Source organism: Stigmatopora nigra, chromosome 2, assembly GCF_051989575.1.
Source record: "Stigmatopora nigra isolate UIUO_SnigA chromosome 2, RoL_Snig_1.1, whole genome shotgun sequence".
Lineage (NCBI taxonomy): Eukaryota > Metazoa > Chordata > Actinopteri > Syngnathiformes > Syngnathidae > Stigmatopora > Stigmatopora nigra.
In genome coordinates, this window is record NC_135509.1 from 15513125 (window position 1) to 15539369 (window position 26245).

Consider the following 26245-nt stretch of genomic DNA (forward strand, 5'->3'; position numbering starts at 1 on the left):
TTAATCCAAGTGGATTATGTCGCAAATTGGGTGAGCGGCAGCAAAATTCACAGTGGGATGCCGGAAGCTCACACAACTGTATGCTGATGCTATGAGGAAGAACCTGGCCAGACCTGAAGGAACTCAGAAGAGAAAGGAGCAGCAAGGGGAGACTTGCGGGAAGGGGTACTCAAGCTTTTTATCGTGAGGTCCCTTCATGAGGAAGTAGAAGAAGCAGAAACTTGATGAAGAGCAACAAGCTGGTTTTCATCCTGGATCCCACGTGAGGAGGCCTCATCAGTCCTTCTAAGTCATCCTGACAAATCCCAATAGTCAGGATGGAAAGAGGGTCTAAAATGCGCAGAGTTTTGGGATTGTTTTTCTTGTGGGCCAGTGTTCATGCTCAGATGAAAATACCACCTGAGACGTAAGTCCACTCCGCAGTTTTATACCAGTTTATTTCTAGTGGTCCTTGTTTTGACAGTGAATGAGTCAAATTGTTGCATACTGGGTGTGAAGTAGAATTCATCGGAATTGTCAAATTTTACGTTGTCGGTCTCGCGGTGCCTTGCAATTCGGCCTGCAACCATTTCAGGTGAACCCTGCCTACTGACAGTAGCAGTAGCTGGGATGAGCAGAGGAAGATGGCCATGGAAAATGAATGAATGAAACCAGTTCAAACTAATTTTGATCTGCACCATTTTCTTCTCATGTTGCCAGTGTGAATTTAAAGAAACGGCTTCACCTTTGCTATGGTCCCAATATAGTCAAGTTGGCTTTGAAGAAGAGCTTCATGCTTTGACAATGAAAAAGCAGGTTTTAACCGGGTTTTTACAAAGATCTTTGTTCTTCTGTAAAAAGTGAAATTCCAACTATGGATTAAATATATTAATACCATTAAGTTTTATTCTAACATGGCCCTAGCTATGCAATAAATAATTAATTCAACTTGATTTAGGTTCTGATCAAAATTTTAATTTTACTTGGATGGATCAAAGCCTCCACACTACTGTGGATAAACAAACATAAAATAGTTTGGATCTGGGTAATAGTTTTCCTTCTCCTGAAGAAAGAAATATTAAACCTTTTGTAAATTAATGAAACAGATTTCTGATCTAAATCTCTATGGGACCACAGTAAACAAGCAGAAGAGCCTGGCATTGCTGGGCCTTGAGTAAGACTTTGGAGCAGTGCCCGTTCGTGTGTGTGTGGAGTCAAAGTAGGTGCGTAAGACGCCAATCAATACAGTTCAAATTTCCCAACGTGCGCATAGCATGGCCATGTGCAGTTTCACTGTGCGCAGGTTGTTATGTCTTAATGGGAAGTGCACTTCCTTTTCACTGCAAACTAACTTAGTACTTCCGCGGACCCTGTATTTTAAGGCTGGAGGCAATCGGTTAGGGTGAATTAGGGAAGTGGGTTTTCGAAGAAGTCTAGATCCAACCATAGTTGTTGTTGCTTGTGTTTTTTCCTTTGTATCCATGGTCTGAGCGTGGGGCCCCAATTCTTCCTTCCGCTTCACTGCACGCTGAACTTATTTTTTCTGAAAACCGCATATTTGGGAAATACTGGTTTGAAGTGTTATCAATTGTCGAATTGTGGCTGTGTAAAAAAAAAAACTGTCAAACTTGGCAGGGACCTTCTGAACGGCCAGATTCATAATCCTGCCAATTTTTGTTGAAATCCATTAGACGGTTTAGTCACAATTGTGCCGTATTGTTTTTTGTTTTTTTTTTAATATATTTTATCGGTTTTCTTTACCGTTAAGAGACTCATGATGTTGAAACTCCGAATTGACACCCCTGGCAACAGATTGCGAAGGTGTGTGAATTTAGTGTAAATCGGACCATTTTTTTTGGAAACCCGATAGTTTTTTGGTAGTTGTCTGAAAAAAATTGATACAAATCCAATTCTGTGTCCTCCACAGACGCTGAAAGCATAACTGTGTCAATTTTCAGATAAATTGTCAAAGCCATTTTAGAGTCCATAGGGAACTAACAGACACAAACAGACAGTTACACACACTCATGCACACAGCAGATGATTAAACCACAATTATTGTAAACTAGATTTTGGCATTTCAACTTTCAATAAATAAAAGCATTATTTGCCCTTTCATTCCATCATTGAAAATCAAAGTGACTGACGAGAAATTTTATCTGGAATCTCGATTGCATGTCATTCCTTGTCAATTAACATACCAGAAAAAAAACATACTTTTTAAGAGTCATTATCATTGTAATGGATGTATCACGAGGGATATAATTGTTACATAGACAAACTGCTTCAATATGAATTTTAATGCCTGATTTCTATTGTGGCTGCAAATCATTGGCGGGAGGAAGTTGGCTCCACCCCTTGCTGGCCGGTTAGGTCAGTGGCCAGGATTTGGGAGGCGCCAACTGTTCCACATATTCTTGTCCCTCTGCCATCTTGTCCACTCAACCTGATAATCTGGTTAATCTGTGTTCGCGCGCTCCAACTAGAATATCTGGCCTCAGCTCACTCGCAACTTGGCTGCAGATTGTTTTTAAGTGTTGCGATGCAATACTTGCCATTATTGTAAAGTCTCGCTAGCCAGAATGCTTTTTTTTTTACATCAATGATCTGTCCTCGATTGGTTGTGCAGTTATATAATGCCCAATGGCATTGAGAATGTTGCAGTAAAGTGCATTGTCCACAATACTGTGGAATGGCTTTAGAATGCAATCTGCAGATTTTTTTACAGGGATTTCAGGAAATTAAGGTGAAGAAGCACTCTCCGAAGTTGCTAGCTGCTCTTAATGCAGGAAAACTTCACAAACATGCTGGACTATGTCATGTTCAGTTCCAATTTGAGAAGGGATGACAAATAAGTGTCCTGTTTGAGGCTGCTCAGGATTCAGGACAAGGAATTTTAAATTACACACTTCCTGCATACTGCAGGACGTATGGCCAATTTATATATTACATTATTGTTCGAAACACACCACAGTATTTTCTGAATTGTTTCACTAAATATCCAAACTGAATTTTGCATTTGCATGGCTACGTCTTCAAAATTGTGCCCCCTCATGCTCGTGCTAACAGCTCGTCTGTCACCATCTGCGGACCATTATACCCGCTGGACCCATGCCAGTTGGGCCTTGCCAGTCCACTCACCTTACACTGCCTTGAGCCCCGTTCTCCATATCGGGTGAATGGTGTTTTGTCCGAGCATGAACATGCTGCAGGATTTTATAAAGGGTGGTTACTCTTATTTTCTTGCAGGGATCCATGTATTCAATTTATGTTGATATTCCGGTTTGCATGTTTTCCGTGGGCTTGCGTGGGTTTTCTCCCACATTCCAAAAAACACACATGGTAGTGCTGGTTAGAGACTCTAAATTGCCCCTAGATATAGAGTGTGAGTGCTTGTCTGTCTCCTGGTGCCCTGCGATTGGCTGGCCACCAATTCAGGGTGTCCCCCACCTGGTGCTTGAAGTCAGATGGGATAGGCCCCAGCACTCCCCGTGAGCCTTGTGAGAATAAGTGGTTAAGAAAATGAATGAATGTTTCTCATACCCAAACAGATCTATATATGTTAGAATGTGATTGTAACTGTGCAATGTTGTTTATCTTTTGTGTGTCCACTGTTAATCTGCATACTGGCAATAATTTGCTGAAATATGCAACAGTTTTGTAATGTTGTCATTTCTTGAGTATGTTTTTTCTTGTGTCGTTGTGTCATAGTGTTCAGCAGTGGGCATCGATCATTTCATCGCAACTTCGAGATCTGTCCACCAAATATTCAGGATCTCTTCTTCTTCAGAAGGTACAGCTTGTTTTTCGATGCAACTTTGGCATGATTTCTGATTTGGAGTAAGTCACTGGAGGTCACTGTGACGTCTGACTTGGCCGACTTCAGATCAAATCTAATTGGGGAAAATCCACAAGACCAAAATAATTGACACAAATCACTTGTGACACAAATAACCTAAGTAACCTGCATTACTGTGCTTTGTTTAGTGCCATGCTTCTAAGCAGCTCGGCTAATAGTGCAGTGTGTGTCTTGCTGTGTATGGCTTTAGAAACTGAAGGATGTGGAGCCCATCATCCAGATGTATGACCTTGCTGGAGATGATCTTGTCAAGGATTATTCTGAAAAGATTGAACGCATGCTGGGAAGCAAAATGAAGTCTGTTAAGGTGGTTTTTATTTTTTATCTTTTAAATAATTTATACAGAGTACTCATTCATACTATTCCATCACTATCAATAAAAAAACTGAACTTGGCCACTAATTACTTTTTTTCCCCCATGGGGTCATGTCAATCCTACTAAGTTTGAGACAAACCAAAGGCAGACCAAAGTGATTTTATTTTATGATGATTTTTTTTCCGCCAGAGGTTGGCTGAATCAGCAGAAGACGCCGACCTCTACCATGATTTCAATACTTCCTTAGAGGTGGGTGCATGTGTTCCAACACTCCCTCTGATATATCATTTATAATGAGAACACAAACTTTCTTTTATATCCAACAGCATATATGTGCGGCTAACCTAAGCAATTTATAGCATTTCTTTCGATCCTGACCTTTGGATTACAATTAAGAATATTTTTTAAAACAAAAACACAAATTTAATTATCAAATAGTACATGCCATAGACAATAGTCATTTAAAAAAAATAACATATCTTATACTGTAATTTCTTGAGTTTAATTTGCTGTTTTGTTACTCTGGACCATATTACACTATCCATTAAATCATTACACAGACTTCCTGTCAGTCAAACGATAGGCTATAAAATCTTACTGCTGGTCTATAAAACACTAAATAGCCTTAGGCCAAAACGCATGCTATTTTCCTGACCACAATGAAGAATCTGGAACCCTTAAATCATCTGGAGTCATTTTTTTGTGTCTTCTAAGAACAAGAAGGATGAGATGGCATAAGAACAGTTTACCTGAAGATCTGTGGCTGGCTTGCACAGTTAGCTTCTTTAAATCAGGGCTTTAAACTCTATTATATACCCGAGCAAATTTCGAACATGATTCAAATAACCAATTGTATGACTTTTCATCAATTTATTTGTGATTTTATTTCTTTTCCCTCTTTTTTAATGTTTTTTTTTTAACTCTTATTGATTCAACGTGACTTTTATGTGTCGGAGCGCACATAAATACATGTGTGGATGCGTTTTTGTGTGGCAGTTCGACTACTACAACTCGATGCTGATTAACACGGTGGATGAGGACGGTAACTCTGTGGAACTGGGTGGGGAGTTTGCCCTGGAGGAGAACGAGCACTTCAACAAGATGCCCGTCAACATCCAACAGAGCACCATCCAGGTGCCCACTAACGTCTACAACAAAGGTCTGAGTTTATGCTTGCTGAATAGAAGGTTCTGCCATCTTTTTTGCTTTGCATTTTCAACACTGACCATCTCTTTCCTCCAGACCCGAATATCTTGAATGCCATCTACAACTCGGAAGCCCTCAATGACGTCTTCATGGCAAACTTCCAGAAAGACCCGACACTCACCTGGCAATTCTTTGGCAGTTCCACTGGCTTTTTTAGAATCTACCCTGGTAAGAAGACACCCATTTGGTAGTGGCCCCCCATATGCAATCTGTTACACCGTGGGGTGGATGAAAATCTTAGTGTGTGTTCATGCTTGCGTTGTGCGTATAGTATATTCCCTATTTACTTGCCTATAAACCGGCCGCGGGTATAAGCCGCACCCTGAAAGTTGCCTTGACATTTTTTGACTTTACAATTTCCCAATATCATAATAAGCCGCCCAAATATCTTGATTCACTCAACAAAAGCGCCTTATATGCGAGAAAATACAGTATGTATATTTTTTTCACATATTTATTTGCAAATTGGTGACTTGGCAGATCCCCAGCCACAGCACTATTCCACACTACAGAAATCTAAGCATAAAAAAACTAGTCATCAGGTCATGCACCATACGTCTACATATCACCTGTTTAAATGAAGGGCAGAGGGTGCAGTGCCTCTGGGAGTACATTTTTTTTCTTTTTTTTTCTCCCTGTTTCTAATGTTTCTTTTGTATTTAAACAGCAGGCATGGCTAATCCGATGGCTCTTTTCATTGGCTTTTGCAGAGCACCACATTGTGCCTTTTTAATTAGATTTATGAAAATAATAATAATAATAATAAGTTAAAATTTTAATCATAGTGTATTATTTTATTCAAAACAACACTTACTCACGTGTGTTTGATGATAAATATGTGCTCCATTTTAAGAATCTGGTCTGGATTTCAGGTATCAAATGGACTCCAGACAGCAACGGTGTGGCGGCATTTGACTGCCGGAACCGAAACTGGTGACTTTTTATTCCTCTCCTCGCAACAATACAATACTCGGATGGCTTGAATTGTTACGTTACGTGATCAACTGTAGTCATTTAGTGCTAGTCAAGGAGACTCATCAAAGTTAGTTGAGAAGTTTTAATTTGGAAATACTTGGTGCTTAGATTCCTTATATTGTTAAGAAACTATGCCATTGATTTTTTTTTTTTTAAAGAAATACCATCAATGACCGCAGGTTTGTTGTATGCCGTTCATCTGCATCAGGTACATCCAAGCAGCCACGTCACCCAAGGACATCATCATCATGGTGGACATCAGCGGCAGCATGAAGGGCTTGAAGATGACCATCGCCAAACACACCATCAACACCATTCTCGACACACTGGGCGAAAATGACTTTGTGAACGTCATTGCCGTGAGATACACAGATGTTTTTTTTTTTTTTTATCATATCCAATTCATTCACCCATAACTTTAAAAATTGTGTAGTACACAGATTATGTCCGCTATGTGGAGCCGTGCTTCAAAGGAACTCTTGTCCAAGCTGACCTGGACAACAGGGAGGTAACATGCAATTAAAATATTTAAACACAAGTACTCTTACACACATAAACACACATCCATGTAAAAGACAAACAAATAAATGAAGGTAGAATTCAAACACACAGACAAAGACAAATACAAACAGTCACAAAAATGCATTTACAAATGCACAAACCCAGAAAACCTTGGACTTATGATCCTGAAAAAATATGTAATGTGTCATGTCATTGTTGTCACGCATGTGTGTGTGTGTTGGTGTCAGCATTTCAAGATGCTGGTGGATGAGCTTCATGTGAAAGGGGAAGCAAAGATCAAACACGCAATGAAAGAATCTTTCAAGATCCTTAATGAGGTGAGAAAATTGTGGATAGGTGGGTTGTTTTTGATCTCATGCACGAAAACAATAAATGTGCATGTGCTTGACTCTGGACAGGCGCGTGTCAAAGGTCAAGGCAGTATGTGCAACCAGGCCATCATGTTGATCACAGACGGTGCTATGGAGGATTTTGAGTCCGTCTTTGAGGAGTTCAACTGGCCTGACCGCAGGGTGAGCGCAACACTGATCCGAAATTTAACATACAGAATCCTTTGAAATACATTTTTAGCATTTTGAAGATTAGGACTCTGTATTGTCTTTTTAGGTGCGTGTCTTCACATATTTGATTGGAAGAGAGATGACCTTTGCACAAAACACAAAATGGATCGCATGCAACAATAAAGGTGGTACATCACTCTATATATGTCTGTTGTTTACTTGGGTGCTTCATGAATTATTTATGGTGTGTGTGATTCCAGGCTACTACACGCATGTGTCCACTCTGGCCGACGTGCAGGAGAACGTGATGGAGTATCTACACGTGTTAAGTCGTCCGATGGTCATCAACCACGATCACGACATCATCTGGACCGAAGCCTACATGGATACTGTGGTGAGCCCCTCGAAGGGCGCACGCACCCGCGGCCCTTGTCCTGTTCCTCTTCAGCTCCATCACGTCTTGTTTCATCTTCATTTTTATCACCGTCATCATTCTGTGGCCCATCCCTCTGTCAGCTTCCCAACACCAAGGAGGTAAAACATTAAATGTTTTTTTTAAGTAAAGTAGCAAGTCCCAATCTCCCAATGGTTTTGTCCTGTTTGGTCTACCATATGAGGGTGTTTCACAAGCTTTATTAAACCACGACTTTCAAAATTGCGTTCATCAAATTGACACAACACTCAATGGCAATAATTTTGCTGTTTTCCTGAATGTTGACATGTTGTTGTGCTTTTTTGCATCAGCTGTTTAACACCAAAGCGCAAAGTCTGCTGCTCATGACGTCGGTCGCAATGCCCGTCTTCAGCAAGAAGAAGGAGACGGTCAGTCAAAAAACTAACTCCCAAGTCTTTTCTTTTTTCTTTGATTACACACGTACAAAGAAATCATTGGGATCTTCACGTTTAAGGCAACTAGGGTTTAGGGACTTTTCATTTGTCATTGGCTGCATTGTACTTGTGGTTTCCTTCAAAGGGCCATTATATCTGCCAAGTAGGGCTGCTGGGCCCAAAATACTTAATATATATTGTCTTTTTATCTTTGTTTTTTAAAAAAATGAAACATAGGGGGAAAATCATTTGTCATTAATTTAAAGTCCTCATTCTTCTCTATTTAGTCTTTACATTTTGAAACAGATGATTTTCATTAATAAATGATCACGTTTTTGCAAGAAACACAGTAGATGCACGTAATTTACTCGTCAGATCTGATCCCTGGGCCTTGAATTTGCCACCTGTAGTTTAGGATTTTAAGAAGAATAAAGATACGGTTACAGTTTAAAATGAGGGTTTCAAAACAGCACCCTATCTTAAATCAATAACCATGTTTCTTAACCTCAATCTAAAACCTAGCCCCAAAACCCTAATGGATAAAAATTAAGTTAATTTAATCAAGGATTCAAGACCTGTTGGGTTTCTGAATTCACATTTCATTGTGTGTGTTAGGGCTTAAAGTAACAATTGGCTCAAATTACCCTAAAATAAACATAAAATAAACATTAATGGTAAAATTCCTTGCAGCTGTGGTTTACATACTGCCAGCATTATTTTTTTTTTTTTTAAATCCATATTGCTGGGACTTTTTGTCTGATTCTTTACATGTGAACATGTGTGCAGTTGTCACACGGGATCCTGCTGGGCGTGGTGGGCACTGACATTCCTCTTTCGGAGGTCATGAAGCTCGCACCCCGATATATGGTCAGTCATCCTCCACATCTAAGTCATCGTCATGATGTCATTGGTGATCCTGTCTTTTATTTTTCCTCAGCTGGGCGTTCACGGCTATGCCTTCCTCATCACCAACAACGGCTACATCCTCGCGCATCCTGACCTCCGACCTCTGGTGACCTCACACTTCTATTGCTGCAAATCTTTCATGGAAATTTTTCACCCCCCTATACATTCACGTGTTTTGTTTTCTTGTTATTTTGAGCAGTGTTATAAGAATTATGAGTGATTTGACTTTAAATGTATGATAAATATATATATTTTAAATGTTAAGATATTTTTTTAAGATATAAAAAGAATAAATTACCAAAATTGAAAAACAAAACATTGTGTGAAAATGTTAGAATTTGTAACACGTTTTCAGTACAAGGATGGCAAGAAGCTGAAGCCAAAGCCCAACTACAACAGTGTTGATCTGTCTGAAGTGGAGTGGGAGGACAGTGAAGAGAAGGTGACCACCCCAAACGCATTATGGTCCTGTTCCCAACTGGCCCAATGTCTGATGTGTATTTTCTCTCGTTCAGCTGAGAACAGCCATGGTGAGGGGCGAGACGGGAAGCCACAGTCTGAACGTCAGGGCGTCTGTGGAGAATGGGGTGAGTCCACCTGCGAAGTCTGTAGGAAGTTAGAGCCACTTCCTAAAGAAGGGTGTCTTCTCTAGAAAAGTACTTTAACAAGTTTAGGGTAAAAAATGACTTGATTGACATACACAACATTCTTCCTGCCTTTAAATAGAGGAGACCACTGTTCCTGGTCAACGAATATTTCTACACAAACATCGACGACACTCCTTTCAGGTACAATCTTTTCTATCCTTTTTGATACAATCTATAACGAGTGAGGGATATGGGCCCAAATTTATATCCCGATATATAGCTGATTGAAGCTGGCTATTGTAATACAATAGGCAGTCTATCTCGATATTTTCCTTTTTAAAGTAAGAGTAAATGTTCTGTCCAATTCAAAGCCACGTGACATCACAAAGAATTTTGTTGAAACAGACTATTTCAGTGAACAGTCGCAAAATCAAATGAATGCTCACTTGTTCAAATAACGCAATGAAAAACATAAATAAAATACGACAACAATGTAATATTCTTCATCATGTGCCAAGAATGGTTAATATTACATCAACTTACTGTCTGCATTTAGTGTTCGGGACTCTGGGTTCACTTTGCACGGACAACAACTTTAACAATGTAAACGTTTCTCTTTTTTTTTTTTTTGAACAAACTGATTATTCCATCATAGCATTGTGTGAACTAGTATTACAGTTATCGATCAATTCGAAATGTCAAGGCATCACTTTATTTCCTAAAATGGAACATGACAGCATATACTTTGTTGAGCAATTCATTACGACTGTGGCAAATGTTGTGTGTATTTGTGTTTAGCTTCGGCATGGTGCTCACCCAGGGTCATGGGAAGCTCATGTTTGTGGGAAATGTATCCGTGGAAGAAGGTAAGCTGTATTACCCAGAATAACCCACATTAGTTGAGGATAATTCACTTTTGTCACAATCTTGCTTTAATTATGAACTTTGCATTTGTAGGGCTCCACGACTTGACCTCTCCGGATCTCAGCATCGCATCCGAGTGGTACGACTGGTAGATTTCAATTACCATAAATAGGAATAAATCCTGATGTTAGATAACCGTCAAAGGCTATCAAATATACCTTCCGCGATCCCGTTTTGTGTTTACTCTTTGTGTTGTTCTTCTTAAGGACATATTGTGAGACGGACATTGACCCCGCCCATCGCAAGTACACTCAGCTGGAGGTGGCTATCCGCTACTTAATGGGCAAGGAGCCAGACCTAGAATGTACGTCATCACTATGTATTGACATTGCATTATCACATTAGACACGATTATTATGAGGGATACATTCTGAACTTAAAAAAAATATATTTGGAATTGTCTCACCTGTAATATTGGTAAGCTGAAAAGCCATAAAAATGAATGACCTAAAAATCTGCATGACCGCCGTGGCACCTTTTAGGATTATTTTCTTAACTGATGGCATCATCTGTGTGTGTTGTCTAGGTGATGAGGTTCTGCTTCAGCAAACTTTGTTTGACGCGGTGGTGACGGCACCGATGGAAGCTTACTGGAACGCCATTGTGCTCAACGATAGGTCAGCACTGCCTGCGTGCAAACGTTTTGTCTTTGTCGGTGTGTACGCGCATATGTGTGGAGAACAGGGTTGTTTGCAAATATAAACAGAAAGACCCAAGCCCAAGTAACGCTCTATTTTTGTTCTCCCAGTAGGTAACTCTTTCCCTGCCATTGGCGGTAATAGATGTCTAAGTCATTCTGGTTGCAAATGAATTAAACGTGCACCCTTTAAAGATATATATATATATATTTTTTTTAAATTAAACAATATAATAGATTGGAGTAATCCATTAACAAGTGGCAACTCCTCTAAAATTTGTTGATGGGAAGAGATTCATGATAGTGTAAACATTGTGACGAACCAACCTATTCTCCCCTATCATGTGTGTGCCTGTATTATCACACTCCAATTTTTTTAAACCCAAACACAACACGACAAAGCACACAAATATCGATGGATTGCATTGTTAGGGTATTTTTGTGTGTGTTTGTGCAGGCTGGAGCCCGGCATGGAAGCGGCTTTTCTAGGTACACGTGCTGGTCTGATGAGGATCATGAGATATGCCGGCACGGAGACGCGTGTGGCCAAGTGAGAACACTTTCCGTGTCGATCACCCAATCGCTCAGACTAAATATCACGATGTATCCGGGTGTCATATCACAGGAAGTTCTTGACCCCTTCAGACAAGGACAACTTGTTCACTATCGATCATTTCCCACTGTGGTATCGACTGGCTGTGGAGAATCCACCTGGCAATTTTTTCTACTATGCTGTCAATGACAAAGGTCAGATTGCTACTATCGTTTTCACATAACAGACCGATTCATGATATTGACATTTATCGTTATCATACACGTAAAGCAGGGTTCTCGAACCGATTCCGCAAGGGGCCAGAGTGGGTCGTGGTCTTTGTTTCAACCAATTCGTGTCAGCAGTTTAGCCAATGAGAGCATAGAAAGGGCACCTTCTCACCAATCTGGTGTCCTACAAGTGCAATCAGTGGATTTCAGTCAGGTGTTTTTTTTGTTTTTGTTTTCTGCAGAAATCTCATTGATTAAACTGTCTGTGCTGGATCGGTTGGAACAAAAACCTGTACCCACACTGGCCGTCAAAGACCAGTTTGTCCACCATTGTCCACCTTCCCATTTGTACTGTTTGTTGTCTAATTTCTTGGTGTTTTGGTTTCCAGGCGTGAGATACGTGGTGGCCACGACATCGGTCACTGTTTCAGCACAAGGAAAAACAGCCATGGCTGGAGGTCAGTTTTCTTTTAAGTCAATTGCTTTTGTTAGATTTGGTTGCCAAGAACTCATCTCTGTTTATCATTAGTCATTAGAATTATCATATTTCACTACCCTCCGTTACATCGTCACTGCAGTTTTTCTGGACAAAAGTATATGATAAAGGAATTATTTTGGAAAGTTTTCTTGTTTGGCTGTGGCCTTTTCACAGTTTTTAGAGTTTAAGTGTGCTGTCAAAATTTGCCTAATGAGTTCCAACGCGCTACTCAGATACTTTTCAGTGAGTCCCAGTTTGGATGTTAATTGTATTATCCATTAATCCCTAATTTGTTTGCTTCCAATTTTGTGGAAGTTCACTTACTGGCAGCAGTGGACTACCATGTTTGGGATTGTTCTTGATTTGTCTAAAATCATAAATGTTTGAAAAAAATTTCTGCGGTGGAAAAACAAATCATCTCAGGCAAAATGATTTTATTGAGTTAGGCGAGTTTTGGAGCACAGAGAGGAATGTAAACAATCCACATTTACTGTGATGGTATAAACACGTGGTAGACATTGAACAAGGTCCTAATTTAAGTTGTAGTATCTCTGTATGGGCTGTAGATGACAGTATTGCTGAAGGCTGGGTGTGCCTATAGAACGAGGCTGTAGCATAACTACCAAGATGTGAGTTTGTGGTTGTGTTGGGAATTATTCACTATTTGTCTACTTCCTAATCACTACAATGGTGGTTTTATATAGTGGCCTACACTGTTGATTCTGGGACTGAAATTATTCATTGGGCTTGGTAGATGAAAGGTAGTTTTGGTGATGATAAATCAACAGGGATCTTGAGTAAATCAGAAGCTACTGATGCGGTACCCATACACCACGCAGGACTCTTTCGGCGCAGTCTCTTCAAGCCCCTCTTCTGGGTCGGCATTTGGTCCGTCCTGGGCCATAAGCGGTTGCCCACAGTTCTTCATCTTCTTCTGATAGCGTGCCATGAGTGAGGCATAGATGCAGCCATAGGTGGCTGCCACCACCATCATGATACAGACTGTTCCGCACACCACACCCGCTACAATCTGCGTACCGTGAGCTCGGCGGACGCTGATCGGACGGTAGCGCTGCCTTATGCAGTCGTCTGTGATGCTGAGACGACCTGGCGGACACAGAGGGCGGCTAAAATTTTCTGATGAAGACTCCCCAGTGGCGCTCTGCACACAGTTGGCAAACATCTCTGCCGGCACACCGCGTAGGTCCCGCCCCAACAATTTTCTGGGGACACTGCAGATCATGGCGTCTACCAGTCCATCTGTGAAAATACATTTTGTTAGCATTATGAAAGCTTCTGCACTATGATTTTTCAAATTGGGGTAAAAACAGTTAAACACTCAGCAGTTTTGTCCCATGCCAAAATTAGAAATACACACCCAACTCCATTTTTTTTTGCTTGAAAACATGACTTAAAAGGTATATAACCCTTCAAGAAAAGTCTAGAGACTTTAGCAGACTATGGCTTGTTAACATTAGATTATGATTTAATATATATTTCATAAATTATATATATTCCTGAAGATAAAAGATTTGCAAGAACTGAAGCCCACCTCGGTAGACCATCCACTCCATCCAGTGTTTGAAGCTCGTCATCCTACAGTCGCATTCCCAGGGGTTCCCAATAAGGTGCAACTCCTGAAGTCCCACAAGGGGCTCAAAGGTGACTCTTTCTAGAATGGCCAAATTGTTCCTGGCCAATGACAACCATGACAATCTCTGCAGACCGTCTAAGAGCCCTGTAGGCAGCCAGTGGAGCTCATTTGAGGACAGGTCCAGAACTCGTAGCCACCACAGACCCTTAAAGACCTCCTTGTTCAGGCCCCGGTCCTTCTCTTCTTTGGCATTGAAGTCCTCTGTGGTCAAGTTTGCACCGAGCAGATTGGTGGACAGGTTGAGCCAATGCAGGCTACCTAGATGTGAAAATGCTCCAAAGAACAGGGTAGATAATCGATTCTGGGAAAGGTCCAGGAATTCCAGGCTGGTCAGGTTGCTAAAGTCAACGGATGCAAGTGTGGAAAGGTTGTTCTGAAAGAGGCGCAATGTCACGCAGCCTTGATCCAGCAGGGGCAAGAGGGGTGTCAAGGTGCTCAGAGACAGACCCGAGCAGTCGCTGATGTTGCCATTGCAGGTGCACATGCTGGGACAGCATCGACCCGGGCTCAGGCAGACCATCAAAATCAGAGCCGGTGTAACAGCAGCAGCTGAAAAGCAGACACACAGGGCTGTGTTTTCATGGCTTGTGCAGAAAGTTGTTTCAGAAGTATTGCTTGTAGATTTGCGAACAACAATTTGCCCTGTTGTGATTCCATCTGCAGCCACTTGAAGCCGCTCATGACATTCCCCTTTAAGTCCATTTGGGTGTCAAATGGAAAATCCAAAATACAACGATATATGCCACTGCATCTGGCTCTCGTGAGAAAATCAAGCATGAGTGTTAACTGATTTGCCACCATTAAAGCCAATTGATCGACTTCTGATCTATTTGAGCTGGAAGTGAAAAATTGCTTGATTGGGACACTAGAATACTTGTGACAATAATCATGATAGTTTATTTAATTGTTTTAAATAATGAGTTGGAGACTTGTCACATTTGTTGTTGAAATAATCTCACATCCAATCACATTATTGTGTTTCTCACAACCCAAGTAAAACTTATTGAGAATGATCGCTGGCACCCTCTTGGTCAAAATGTACCAGCACTGAAACTTGAGCATACATGGTCCTACAGGTTAACTGAATTGGACATAGTACTATATGTACTATCTTTGGGACAGGATATTTGTTTCACAAACCATTTAATGTTCAAGGAATTTAACATCTACATACAAAAGGATGATGACAAAGCAGTAGTAACTGAACTACAAAATAATTTATTTACTTTTAGGAAATATTTAGGTTTTTAGAATTTGAAGAGTATGAATGATCTTTTAGAGAGTATATAAGCAGACCTAGGAATGGTTAAATCTCATTAGGAACTATGCAAGTATGTTTCCTTGTTGGCAAAGTGGTGGCACTTTTCGACATGCTATTGGTGTTAGACATATGGGAGGCCATGACATATATCAACACAAAAAAATAGTTAAAAAAAATAGCAACACTTACCAAGAAGGGCTTGCAGGTTTTGTTGTTGCCAGTTCATATGCCTCATGTCAGCCACATTGATGCCACATTGGATCACGCCAGGGTCCGTTTGAACAAAATCTGCAGAGCACCCAAAACCACACTTTCCATATTTACACCATTGCTCATTTATATGACACTTAGTTACACTTGTTGGACATGCTATATCAGCGGTGGCGAATACATCGATTGTGATGTACCAGTCAATAACAAATGTGCTATTGTTGGATTGCATAACTTACAAACATCACAAGATATTCAATGCTTTAATTTTGTTTATTTATTATTATTTTTATTATGTTATGTGTGGAGCCCGCAACGTCGTCTCACATTAACAAGCTATGACAACTGCTCATTAAGTGATACATTGATCTTGGACACTTCAAATGCGTGCGACTCTTACGTGTTTCAATTCATCACCCTTTGGTGGTGATGGGATTTGTTCCAGTTGCTCCCCCCTCCTAACTCGGTGCCGAGTGACTCCTCCATCCCAACAGCTTGGTGCCAAGCAATTTTTTTAAAGTAGCGGCACAGTGTCGCTCTAACGCGCATGCACCCACATGTACTTACATATGGGGTTATGCAACACACCTCAAAATTGTAAGAATTAAAACATAAATTGTAAGAATGAATATGATCATTTCTGTAGTCGCTCGCATACGGAAAAAGTGTAGGCACCCCTGGCTATCCATAACTGCCGAGCTTTGTCTGTGGCTTGTCAAACAACGTAGATCGCGGGAGGTTGGCTCCTTGCAAACTAAAATTTGAGCAAAGAAAGTTTGTGCACCCCTGTACTACATGTTATGTTTTTAATCGTGTCTTTAGCTGTTAATCCCTAAATTGAATGTTTTTGCTGTTAACTTTTGAATTAGCGTGAAACGTAGTGTGATATAAACCATTGAATTTAATGGTTTATACCACACTAGGTTTCATGGTAATTCTAAAGTTAACAGCAAAAAAATTTAATCTATCTTTGACACTGTTGACATGCTGGATGCAGACATGCTCGCAGCTTGCCCCTTCCAGCCGAGAGCAGACGCTGCAATGAGTTGGCGCCACTAATCCGCAACTAAATTGAATAATCCCTGGAAAGCTTTGAGTGAGGCCAAACTGCCGGGGTTAGTGAAAAATCACTGCTTGTGGATTAAGAGTATGGTCAGTTCACTGAGTGGAAGCAAAAGAAAACAAATGCAGTACGTGTGCTCGCGCTGGCTTTCTTGCCTCTGCGCTCCATTTGTGGAAGCTCGGAGGCATCTGGGTGACATAAGTCAAGATGGACGATGCCCCAAGCGCCTTTCTTTGTGGGCCCTGCATCTTGCTTTGTTCAAATGCCACAAAAGAAAAGCACACACGTGCCACAGATTGCGGGAGGAAAATACATCTGGCAGCCTAAAAGGAGCTATCAGGCACATTAGATGACAAACCACTCAGGTCACCACAGACAACACAGAAGAACGTCACGACATATGACGTAGAGTTTACGCTATCAGATGTTTAAGGCTGACCTGATGACATTCAGGTTGTTTACTTACTGTACTTAGTTATAACTTAAAATAAGAAAAATATATGTTAAAATATTTTATTATAATTACATGACATTTTACTAAGTGTACATTGCAAATAAGTGACAGTCATGCTGCCTCACACATTCACACAGGCCACTAAATGATGTCACACTAATCCAAACTAAATGAGGGAATGTGTATTTTTAATGTCAATGTTGTCTAGACTGTATTTTCTGTTTTACTATTTACTGTATGTAACCATACATCAAAATAGATAAAGTATCAAATAAACAAATAGCTTTTTCATTCAAACATGACCTAGCAACCACACTGTAAATAAATAAATCTAGGGTGATGCTTTAATTGACCTAATTGATTAAATTAAGACATCATTTGTAAAGCAACAATCAAATGAATTATTTACAAATTATCAACCAATGTCATTTGTTAGATATGCATCTTTGTTTTAAAACAATGATTTTCATGCCAATGGCCGGAATGTTTCAACAACAAAATTGTCTAAAATTAGAATTTATTTTTTGCTTTAGGTGAAAAGTACATAACAATTTATTCAATCAATCTAAGGGCAATGAATCAAGTGGCAGACTTTGGTAATTTTGGCAAATATCATATTCTTATCCAAATATTATATCACCATGAAATTTAATATGTATACCCTGATAACACTAAAAATACTAAATAACAATTCAACCTAGGGACTAAAGTGAATAAAAACAGGCCTGATTCAAAAAGTCAAAACCCTGCCATTGATTTAAACGCTCAAACGGGACCCAAAAATTAAACCCTAATCTTAAATGTTGGCTCCTCTAAAACTCTAACAGGCTTGAATCCACAGATGCACAGTCCAGTGGGTCTTTTACTCTCAGGAGAACTTCCTAAACAAGTCCCTTTCACTCACACAAGCAGACTTAAAGACACACTCACCATGTGCCAATCAGCTCGACTGTCCAAACAAAAATGCCTTTTCACTTGCTCCACATTGCCGTGATGAAAATGAAGTGGTCCTGCAGGGAAGGAAAGCGAGTGCTCATCCGCCAATAAATCTTGATCCACTTGCTCCTGGAGCTCAAACACAAATGCACTTTATCCTGGATGCTCCTCCTCCTTATCCTCATCATCTGCACACCCTCATAACATCACTGCCCTCTTAGCTGACACACACACACACACACACTGTCACACATTGAACTAGAGAGAGTGCTGTTGCAGAGCTGGTGTTAATGGCATCTATGTGGCAAATGTATGTAATGAATGAATAGGAAAGTGTACAAGACACATTAAATATATTTCACTTGTACAATACCAAATCCACCCAGTTTTTACTTGTCAAAGCAAACTACAAAACGTGTATTTCTATCAAAATGAAACACACTTTGCTTGTATTTCCCAAAATACCTCAAAATACATTGTTTTTGCAGGCAGTTTCCCTTTTTGTGGCTTTTTAATTTTTTTTTATACACATTGAAAGTCAACATCTCCCACAAGTGATCCCACATTTTATGTAAACCACCTATTCTAACAAAAAATACAGTCTTCCCTCGATTATTGCGACTTCACTTCTTTGTGATTTTTTTCTGCTATTAATTAACGCTGTTTGCAGTTCAAGAAAATGATAAAATATTTTTTTTTATTTAAAAACTCTAAGGTGGCATGCATAGCTTTAATGCAGTAACATTATTATTCCAAATGTATTTTGAGTAGGCCTCAAACAGTCCTAAAGCTTGCCTTAACAGAACAGCATCCATTTTGTCTTTTTGAGAGTGCTTTGACGCCATCTGATTTTGTGTTTGTATATGTGCTACTTTTAGCTGTTGGCCTGCAGATGTCCTTGGATTTATTGGAGAAGACTTTCTGGGCCATCACCAAGCAGGTGACTACACACACACTCACGTAGACAGGCTGCGACTGTGACAGATGTGGGCTAGCACTTAATGAGAGCTGACAGCTGTTGATTACGTTCATCTCCTTATATTTTAATGTTGAGCTTGGTCTCGCGCACTCGCACACCCATACACACGTGCACAGGCATGTTTGTCACTATATGGTATGTGTTGGTGCTTTTATCCAAACCAGCATGGGCAGAGTTGGATTGGATTGGATAACTTTATTCATCTCGTATTTGGGAAATTTCGTTATCGCAGTAGCAAGAGGGTGAGGATGCAAAAATAGGAAAGGCATTTTAGACGTAAATAGATAGGTAATAAGTTAATAAATAAATACATGAATAAATATATAAATAAATAACCATGTTGCTGAAATATATAAATACATACAAATACACACACATACATATATAAGCACATATATAGATACACATTGTCATCGGCCATAAACCCTTCCAGTTTTGTTAACTTTGGAATAACAAACAATTTGTTTCAGAGCACTGATTGATGATTACATGTACCGATTATATCTGCCCTACTTAATTTCTTTTTTAAATGGAAGTTTGATCTCATAATTTTATATTTGAAGGGCAAATGTTAAATTTTAATTTGACTCATTGCTGCCCCTGGGCCTATAGCAGTGATACATCATTCAGTTTAGTACATACAGCAAAACATGCAACTGTGATTTAGTACTCTCTACGAAAATGTTTAATTTACATGTAAAAATGTCTAATTTACGTTTAAAATGTTTAATTTACATGTAAAAATGTTTAATTTACTTATTTTCATTATGCTATACTTTTTCAATAGTTTACAAAAACAATATTGCAATGAATATCAAAACATGACAATAACAGTTTGTTTGATTTAAATTGTCCTACGCTTATTTTATTTTAATTTTTTACATTTTATATCGATTTTTGCATGAATCACTCCAGAAATACTCCGAAAATGGGACAAGGGTACTGAAATGGGGTCAACGTAGGTTGGCAGCTCTGTAATCTTGTTTGCAATTGACATTTTCTCCTTGAGCTCGCGTGGTCACAAAAACCACAAAAAATATGCAGTGTAGGGGGCTTGAACACTCTAAATCGCCCTTAGGTATTAGTTTGAGCATGAATGGTTGTTTGTCTCCTCGTGCCCTGCGATTGGCTGGCCACCGATTCAGGATGCTGTCCGGCCTGGTAGCCGTAGTTGGCTGGGATAAGCCGTATGGAAATTGAATGAATGTTAATCTGCCTTGTTATAGTATCTAACCTAAGTGAGAATGTTCTACCCTTTGGATTAAAAATACATCTCCATTTGCTATATGAAAAGTTCTAAATCATTATTTTTGAGCATATGTTTAATGATGGACTCATTTTGAATCATTCCTTGTCGTTTTTCTTTTAGGCAAGCGACACAGACGTGAGTTTTTACACTTTGGTGTGACCAATATCACTGTATCAAAGATATTTTTGTTAATTCATATATGTTTGATAGTGTTCAAACATCGAAGGACTGTGCCCCCTCAACTGCGAAAGTGATGTACGTAACTCCGTCGTGCTTGTGCGTTGTTGACATGGCATCGGCTTGATCTCATTGCCCATCTCATGTGCTCCATCTCAGGATCTGAGGTGTTTGCTGGTGGACAGTCATGGCTTCATCCTGCTCTCCAAGGAGAGGAAGGAGGTCAGAGGTCAAGGGTCACATCTGATAAGGATTATTTTGATAACCACATCTGGATGGTGATGCGGGATTTGATCGCCTAATCTTCTGCCACACGACCTTCACACTCACCTTCAATGCTAACTACACACACACACACTAAATTTTCAACCAATGGAATGAGTTTTAGGATCAAGTCACCACTTGATTGCTGGACTTTGACAGTAAATTAAGACAAATGTAAACACAGACAATTTATATGAACAAGTGAATTTAACATGTCATCAGGGTTTTTTTTGTTTGTTTTTTTAACATAGATTTGATGCCGCTTCCTTTTTTTCCAGGTGGGTCGTTTCATGGGCGAGGTGGATGGCGCTGTGATGGCGACACTCATAAAGATGGGCATGTATAAAAAGTCAGTGGCAAGTGCTAACCTTCTTACCTTCTTCTCATGATGCCACAAAAAGTGAAATTTGTCAGGGAGGGTCTTAACATTTCACATTCTTTTTGAGAAAAAGCTTTGCCCTATTTAGAGAGAACCCCCTGTCATTTAGTAAAAGTTTCTATTTTTTAATCTTATGATTGTTAAATTCATTCATCTTTTATTCTTTACTTTTACATAAAAAATCTGATTTAATGTGAGATTAAAACCTTTTGCCCGTCCACATAAAAGGACAATTTTCTTCTTTAAAAAAATACAGTTTATTATTTTTCTATCGCTTAATATTTTCAAATTCACAAATGAACATTTAAATAATTGTTATTTTCAATGTTCAAATAAAAGGATTTTGTGGTAAAAGATTAAGCAGTAAATATATGATTAAAAATGTGATCTAAGTATTTTGACCTACATCTTATGATACCATTTTGTATTAGTGGATTATATTTATTCTTTATTTACTGTAGTTCTTTTCACATAAATCACATTACGTTTTACAGATGAAATCCCTTTTCCATTTAAACAAATGACCTTTGTTTCCCTTTGGCGAACAACAAATCCTTTTCTATTTGTTTGTTATTGTGTGTGTTTTTTTAATATACCAAAGACAATATAGTACATAAGTAGTGTACTTTTTGGAGTAGTGTATTATATTTGTTGACGGTTTGCATTGAGTCACAGCTTGATGAAAAGTGGATATCTTAATGCAACTCTGCTATTTTTCCATGTGGCGGATTTAGGGTTTCGCTGTTTGACTACCAGGCCATGTGCAAGAACAGCCACCATCACGCCAGCAGTGCTCGGCCTCTGCTAAGTGTGAGTGTGCACGACACATGCACAAAAATACCAGAAAAAATGCACAAAACAGCACAAAACGGCACAAATAACACTTGGCTTAACAGAAACATTCAAAATGAATGCCACCATTCAAATATACTTTGAGTCCCATCCAAGTATACTTCAATAGTAGACAAACCACTCATTCCTTATTACTGTGAAATAATGCCATACTATATTTCAGTCACATAAAATTATATGTAATATGTGCCTATATTTCTATATTTTAATGAACTTTCTCAACTTGATTTAGCATACCTGGCAACCTTGGCTAATTGATCCCCTTATTAATGATGGAATTCCCCTTATTAAGCAACTTAAAAAAAACGTACAAATGCAACGAGGCACATATTTACACACACAGGGTGCACGTAAAAGTCTAAAATTTTCTCCAAAGTAGAGGTGGTGCCCAATCAGTATGCACTAAATTCAAGATTTTGTAGATGTCAATGTATGACGCTGAGAGCTTGACTGTCTGGGTACATTGCTTGCTGATGCGCTATATTTATATAGTAAAAAGGCGGACTGGTGAAAGGGGAATGCGCGTTCGCATATAATGCTCTAAGCATGACATTAGCTGTCGGCGATGACGTTTTGATCTGTGACCAGTAATCGAGACGATCTGAAATGGGTGATACGAGATCGGTTTTACAGTTTTAAAATCCCAATCAAAAGTTGTGATATGGTGTACACAATTTGAAGTGATCAAAAAACGTATAAAATATGCACAAATTGACACGTATGATTTAATATCTACTACCATCTATCTTAATATTTATACACTGTTGGTGTCAATGAGTAAATAAACAAGCAGAATTTCATGTTGTACACCATTAGTAGTTTAAGTTAAAAATTATTCTTATTCACTTTAAATGTGGCATTCTTGGAATGATTTAACTCTTCACCTGATGTTACAAATTTATTGTTTTTGTTTTCTTTGTCTCGGCAGCCCTTCTATGGCCTAGTGGCAATCATTCGCTGGATCTTTTCCAATGCACTTATGTGAGTAATATATGTATATAATATGTGTATATTATATCACAGTATGAATTTGTTTTCCCATTAGCAGGTGATGTCTATCTTGTTTAAAAGTGACGACAGGTAATGCCAAACCTAACGCTGTTGTACCAATAGCTTAGTTTATTGGCTTCCCCCATGTTCTCATGTTAATGCACAACACCCATTATGTTAAAACATTGGATTGGATGGGATAACTTTATTCATCCCATATTCGGGAAATTTCGTTGACGCAGTAGCAAGAGGGTGAAGATATAGAAATAGGTAAGGCATTAAATACTGTATGCCCGCTAATAATAGGACGTTGAAGTATTTTTTTCTAGTGTGTTCAAAATACGCTTCCCAGAGTATTCACTTTTAATGCTATATTATGACATCTTTTTATCCCAAAAATATTCTGCTCAATAACAATTTCATATGAAGCCTCTGGACTTGTTGCTGTTTGCATTTCAACAATTTACCATATTAAAAAAAAACAATACAATCAAGCATAGAATTTAAATGTGCAGCAAAATTTATCAGAATGTTTGTGTGTGTTTCAAGGTTCGTGTTGGACTTCAACCTGTGCGGTTTTTGGCACTCGGACTACTTTGTGGATGGTAATGTATCCTCCTGCTATAATTATAATCCACTGGTGCTTTGAGATACAGTCCTCTATACACACTCTCATATCTCAAATCTTGGTTAGTAATTGCTTAAAACAATTCTTTAAAACAACAACAAAAAAGTCCTTGTATCTTAAGGCACTCCTGAATTCCCAAAAGGACGCTCCTGGTTTGTGAGGGGCGTCCTTGAGTGTTTATTGTGTTCTTGTTGTCAATGTTTCATTGATTATTTGATGACATTACCATCTTCATCATCCTTCTCCATGCGATCATCTCTATCATCCTCATCATCATCTACCAGCCAAGGCTGGATATCACACAAGTGAGTTTAAAACATGTATCATGTGGTTGAGTTGACATTATTTTCTACATATGTACCACAACTGTGGCTGTGTGTGTGTGTGTGTGTGTGTGTGTGTTTGTAGCTCACAAGCAGAAGAAGGTGGAAGCGCTGGCTCCATGCGAGACGGCCTATCCAGGGTTTACGTACGACTCGTCCGTCAAGGAAGCAAATAGTATCATCAAATGCGGACGCTGCCAGAAGTACGTCGACACAGAAAACGTTACTTACGGTTGGTTCATACTCAAATGGAGCTCACAATCTTGTTGCCTCGGCAGGATGTTTGTGGTGCAGCAGGTTCCCGACACCAACTTGCTGCTGCTGGTGACTGAAGCAAACTGTGACTGTTCGCGCCAGTATAGCCCCATCCTGCTACAGGCCAAAGAGATCAAATATATCCTTTTGACTAGTCTCTGAGTCAACTCCAGATGAGGGATGTCCTGATCTGATACTCAGTATCAGTATCTGCGCCCCCTAAAACCGTTTAAGGTTGGAGTTTTTGCAGTAGTCGTGTGTGTTTTTAGTATTACTGTGATTTTATTCTGGTGTCAATCAAATCACGAGGCAAATATGCAGGCACAGTGGGACGACGTCTCATTATAAACCAATGAGAGTAACAGTTCAATGTGTAACTTTCATTTAAAAATCTGGCCACATTCACGCTCACACCAAGGAGCAATTTAGTGTTCGCGTGGTCTAACATGCATGGTTTTGGAAATGTGGGAGAAAATCGGAGTATCCGGAGAAAACCCACACAAGAGAACATGCAAACTCTACACAGAAGGACTGGACTGGGTTTGAACCCAGGACCCCAGAACTGCGAGGCCTTCCTAACTACTCAGCAGCCGATGTATTGTAATATTGCAAACAAGGCATTTCGTGACTTAAATGCAAAGTGATTTATCATTTACTGGTTTCATTATATTTGGATTTAATTTTGCTGCTGTACAAATTGAATTGAATGTTTTTATTCAAATTCATATGAAAATATGGGCATTTGAAAACAATATCTTGAGAAAAATCACATTGGATCGAAAGTCAGTGTCATTATAGGACCTCTCTAGTCTAGACCATTTTCTTTGACGTCCTCAAACATAACGCCACTGTCAAGTGCAACCGGATGAAGACGCAGAAAGTGCGCCGGCGCCCTGAGTCTTGCCATGCCTACCACCCCAAGGTCAGATTTTATTTATTAACATTTTTTATCGGAGTAGCAAATCCAAATGCCAGTCGGATAGCTCCTTCTATTGGGCAAAGGTAGTTTTGCAGAGTATCATTTCTACATCGTAGGCTGTTGTGGTCAGCGATTTTCGATTTCAGCATCGAAAGACTATCTACGTACACGTATATTTAATATAGGAAGGCAAAACGTGACCATGACACTCACTGAATTTATAATCTAAAAATGGATATAAAAAAATGCATAGCACCTTTTGGTATGATAACTAAATCAAAAAACATTTAAAAATAAAAAAATATTAGTAAAATCGTAATTTCCTTTGCCTGTCATCAGTGGCATGACTCCACAACAACAACTATTGACTTGACTGGGGAAAAAAAAAACATTTGCTCATCAACTACTGTATTAACATCTTGCTTTTTTGTGGTTGTTTCAGGAAAATGCCAAGGATTGTGGGGGTGCGTGCACCATCTGGCTGTCAATGAGGCTTTTGTGTGGCACCCTGCTGCTTTGCGGGTCATTCGTCCACATCACGTAACCATGGCAAGTGGCTACTCCTAAGGTGAGGGGATGTCAGGGAAATTCTGTTTGTGATCCATAGAAGGGGGGTATAATGGATTTTCACGATAGAAACAAAGTAGCTATATATGTATATGTATATATGTCTGTATATATGTGTGTATACATCAGTGTATACATCAGTGTATACATCAGTGTATATATGTGTGTATACATCAGTGTATACATCAGTGTATACATCAGTGTATACATCAGTGTATACATCAGTGTATACATCAGTGTATACATCAGTGTATACATCAGTGTATACATCAGTGTATACATCAGTGTATACATCAGTGTATACATCAGTGTATACATCAGTGTATACATCAGTGTATACATCAGTGTATACATCAGTGTATACATCAGTGTATACATCAGTGTATACATCAGTGTATACATCAGTGTATACATCAGTGTATACATCAGTGTATACATCAGTGTATACATCAGTGTATACATCAGTGTATACATCAGTGTATACATCAGTGTATACATCAGTGTATACATCAGTGTATACATCAGTGTATACATCAGTGTATACATCAGTGTATACATCAGTGTATACATCAGTGTATACATCAGTGTATACATCAGTGTATACAT

At 39.2% G+C, this 26245-nt stretch overlaps 2 protein-coding genes across 5 annotated transcripts; one reads left to right on the forward strand and one right to left on the reverse strand.

Moving 5' to 3' along the window:
* On the forward strand, positions 1–25634 carry LOC144181008 (voltage-dependent calcium channel subunit alpha-2/delta-4-like). 4 transcript variants are annotated; one of them, XM_077709221.1, is made up of 40 exons: positions 1–406; positions 3691–3772; positions 4029–4145; positions 4344–4403; positions 5151–5313; positions 5397–5528; positions 6233–6293; positions 6544–6694; positions 6769–6843; positions 7085–7174; positions 7256–7369; positions 7464–7542; positions 7618–7751; positions 7874–7891; positions 8102–8179; positions 8972–9052; positions 9123–9197; positions 9447–9533; positions 9607–9678; positions 9818–9879; positions 10477–10544; positions 10636–10681; positions 10809–10906; positions 11129–11219; positions 11697–11789; positions 11865–11986; positions 12391–12459; positions 18936–18997; positions 20406–20420; positions 20496–20540; positions 20622–20684; positions 21005–21075; positions 21840–21915; positions 22886–22938; positions 23497–23552; positions 23860–23880; positions 23984–24101; positions 24177–24297; positions 24998–25075; positions 25515–25634. In XM_077709221.1, the coding sequence occupies exons 1-40, from the start codon at positions 318–320 to the stop codon at positions 25614–25616; spliced, it is 3288 nt and encodes a 1095-aa protein (XP_077565347.1). In that variant the 5' UTR covers positions 1–317; the 3' UTR covers positions 25617–25634. The 4 variants fall into 4 exon arrangements, with proteins under 4 accessions (XP_077565347.1, XP_077565364.1, XP_077565355.1 ...); XM_077709238.1 differs by lacking the exon at positions 23860–23880; XM_077709229.1 differs by lacking the exon at positions 7874–7891.
* Positions 12897–18232, reverse strand: LOC144181027 (leucine-rich repeat and transmembrane domain-containing protein 2-like). Its single transcript, XM_077709257.1, has 4 exons — positions 18052–18232; positions 15584–15682; positions 14032–14682; positions 12897–13739 (listed from the first exon to the last, which is right to left on the reverse strand). The coding sequence occupies exons 2-4, from the start codon at positions 15627–15629 to the stop codon at positions 13282–13284; spliced, it is 1155 nt and encodes a 384-aa protein (XP_077565383.1). The 5' UTR covers positions 15630–15682; positions 18052–18232; the 3' UTR covers positions 12897–13281.
* Positions 25635–26245: the final 611 nt, after the last annotated feature.

Coding starts and splice junctions, on each gene's coding strand:
- LOC144181008 (XM_077709221.1), top strand. CDS start 318: ATGGAAAGAGGGTCTAAAATGCGCAGAGTTTTGGGATTGTTTTTCTTG. Junction 407..3,690: donor ATGAAAATACCACCTGAGAC/GTAAGTCCACTC, acceptor GTTGTGTCATAG/TGTTCAGCAGTGGGCATCGA. Junction 6,294..6,543: donor GACTGCCGGAACCGAAACTG/GTGACTTTTTAT, acceptor CATCTGCATCAG/GTACATCCAAGCAGCCACGT.
- LOC144181027 (XM_077709257.1), bottom strand. CDS start 15,629: ATGAGGCATATGAACTGGCAACAACAAAACCTGCAAGCCCTTCTTG. Junction 14,683..15,583: donor AAACCTGCAAGCCCTTCTTG/GTAAGTGTTGCT, acceptor TCTGCTTTTCAG/CTGCTGCTGTTACACCGGCT. Junction 13,740..14,031: donor GGAGTGGATGGTCTACCGAG/GTGGGCTTCAGT, acceptor GTATTTTCACAG/ATGGACTGGTAGACGCCATG.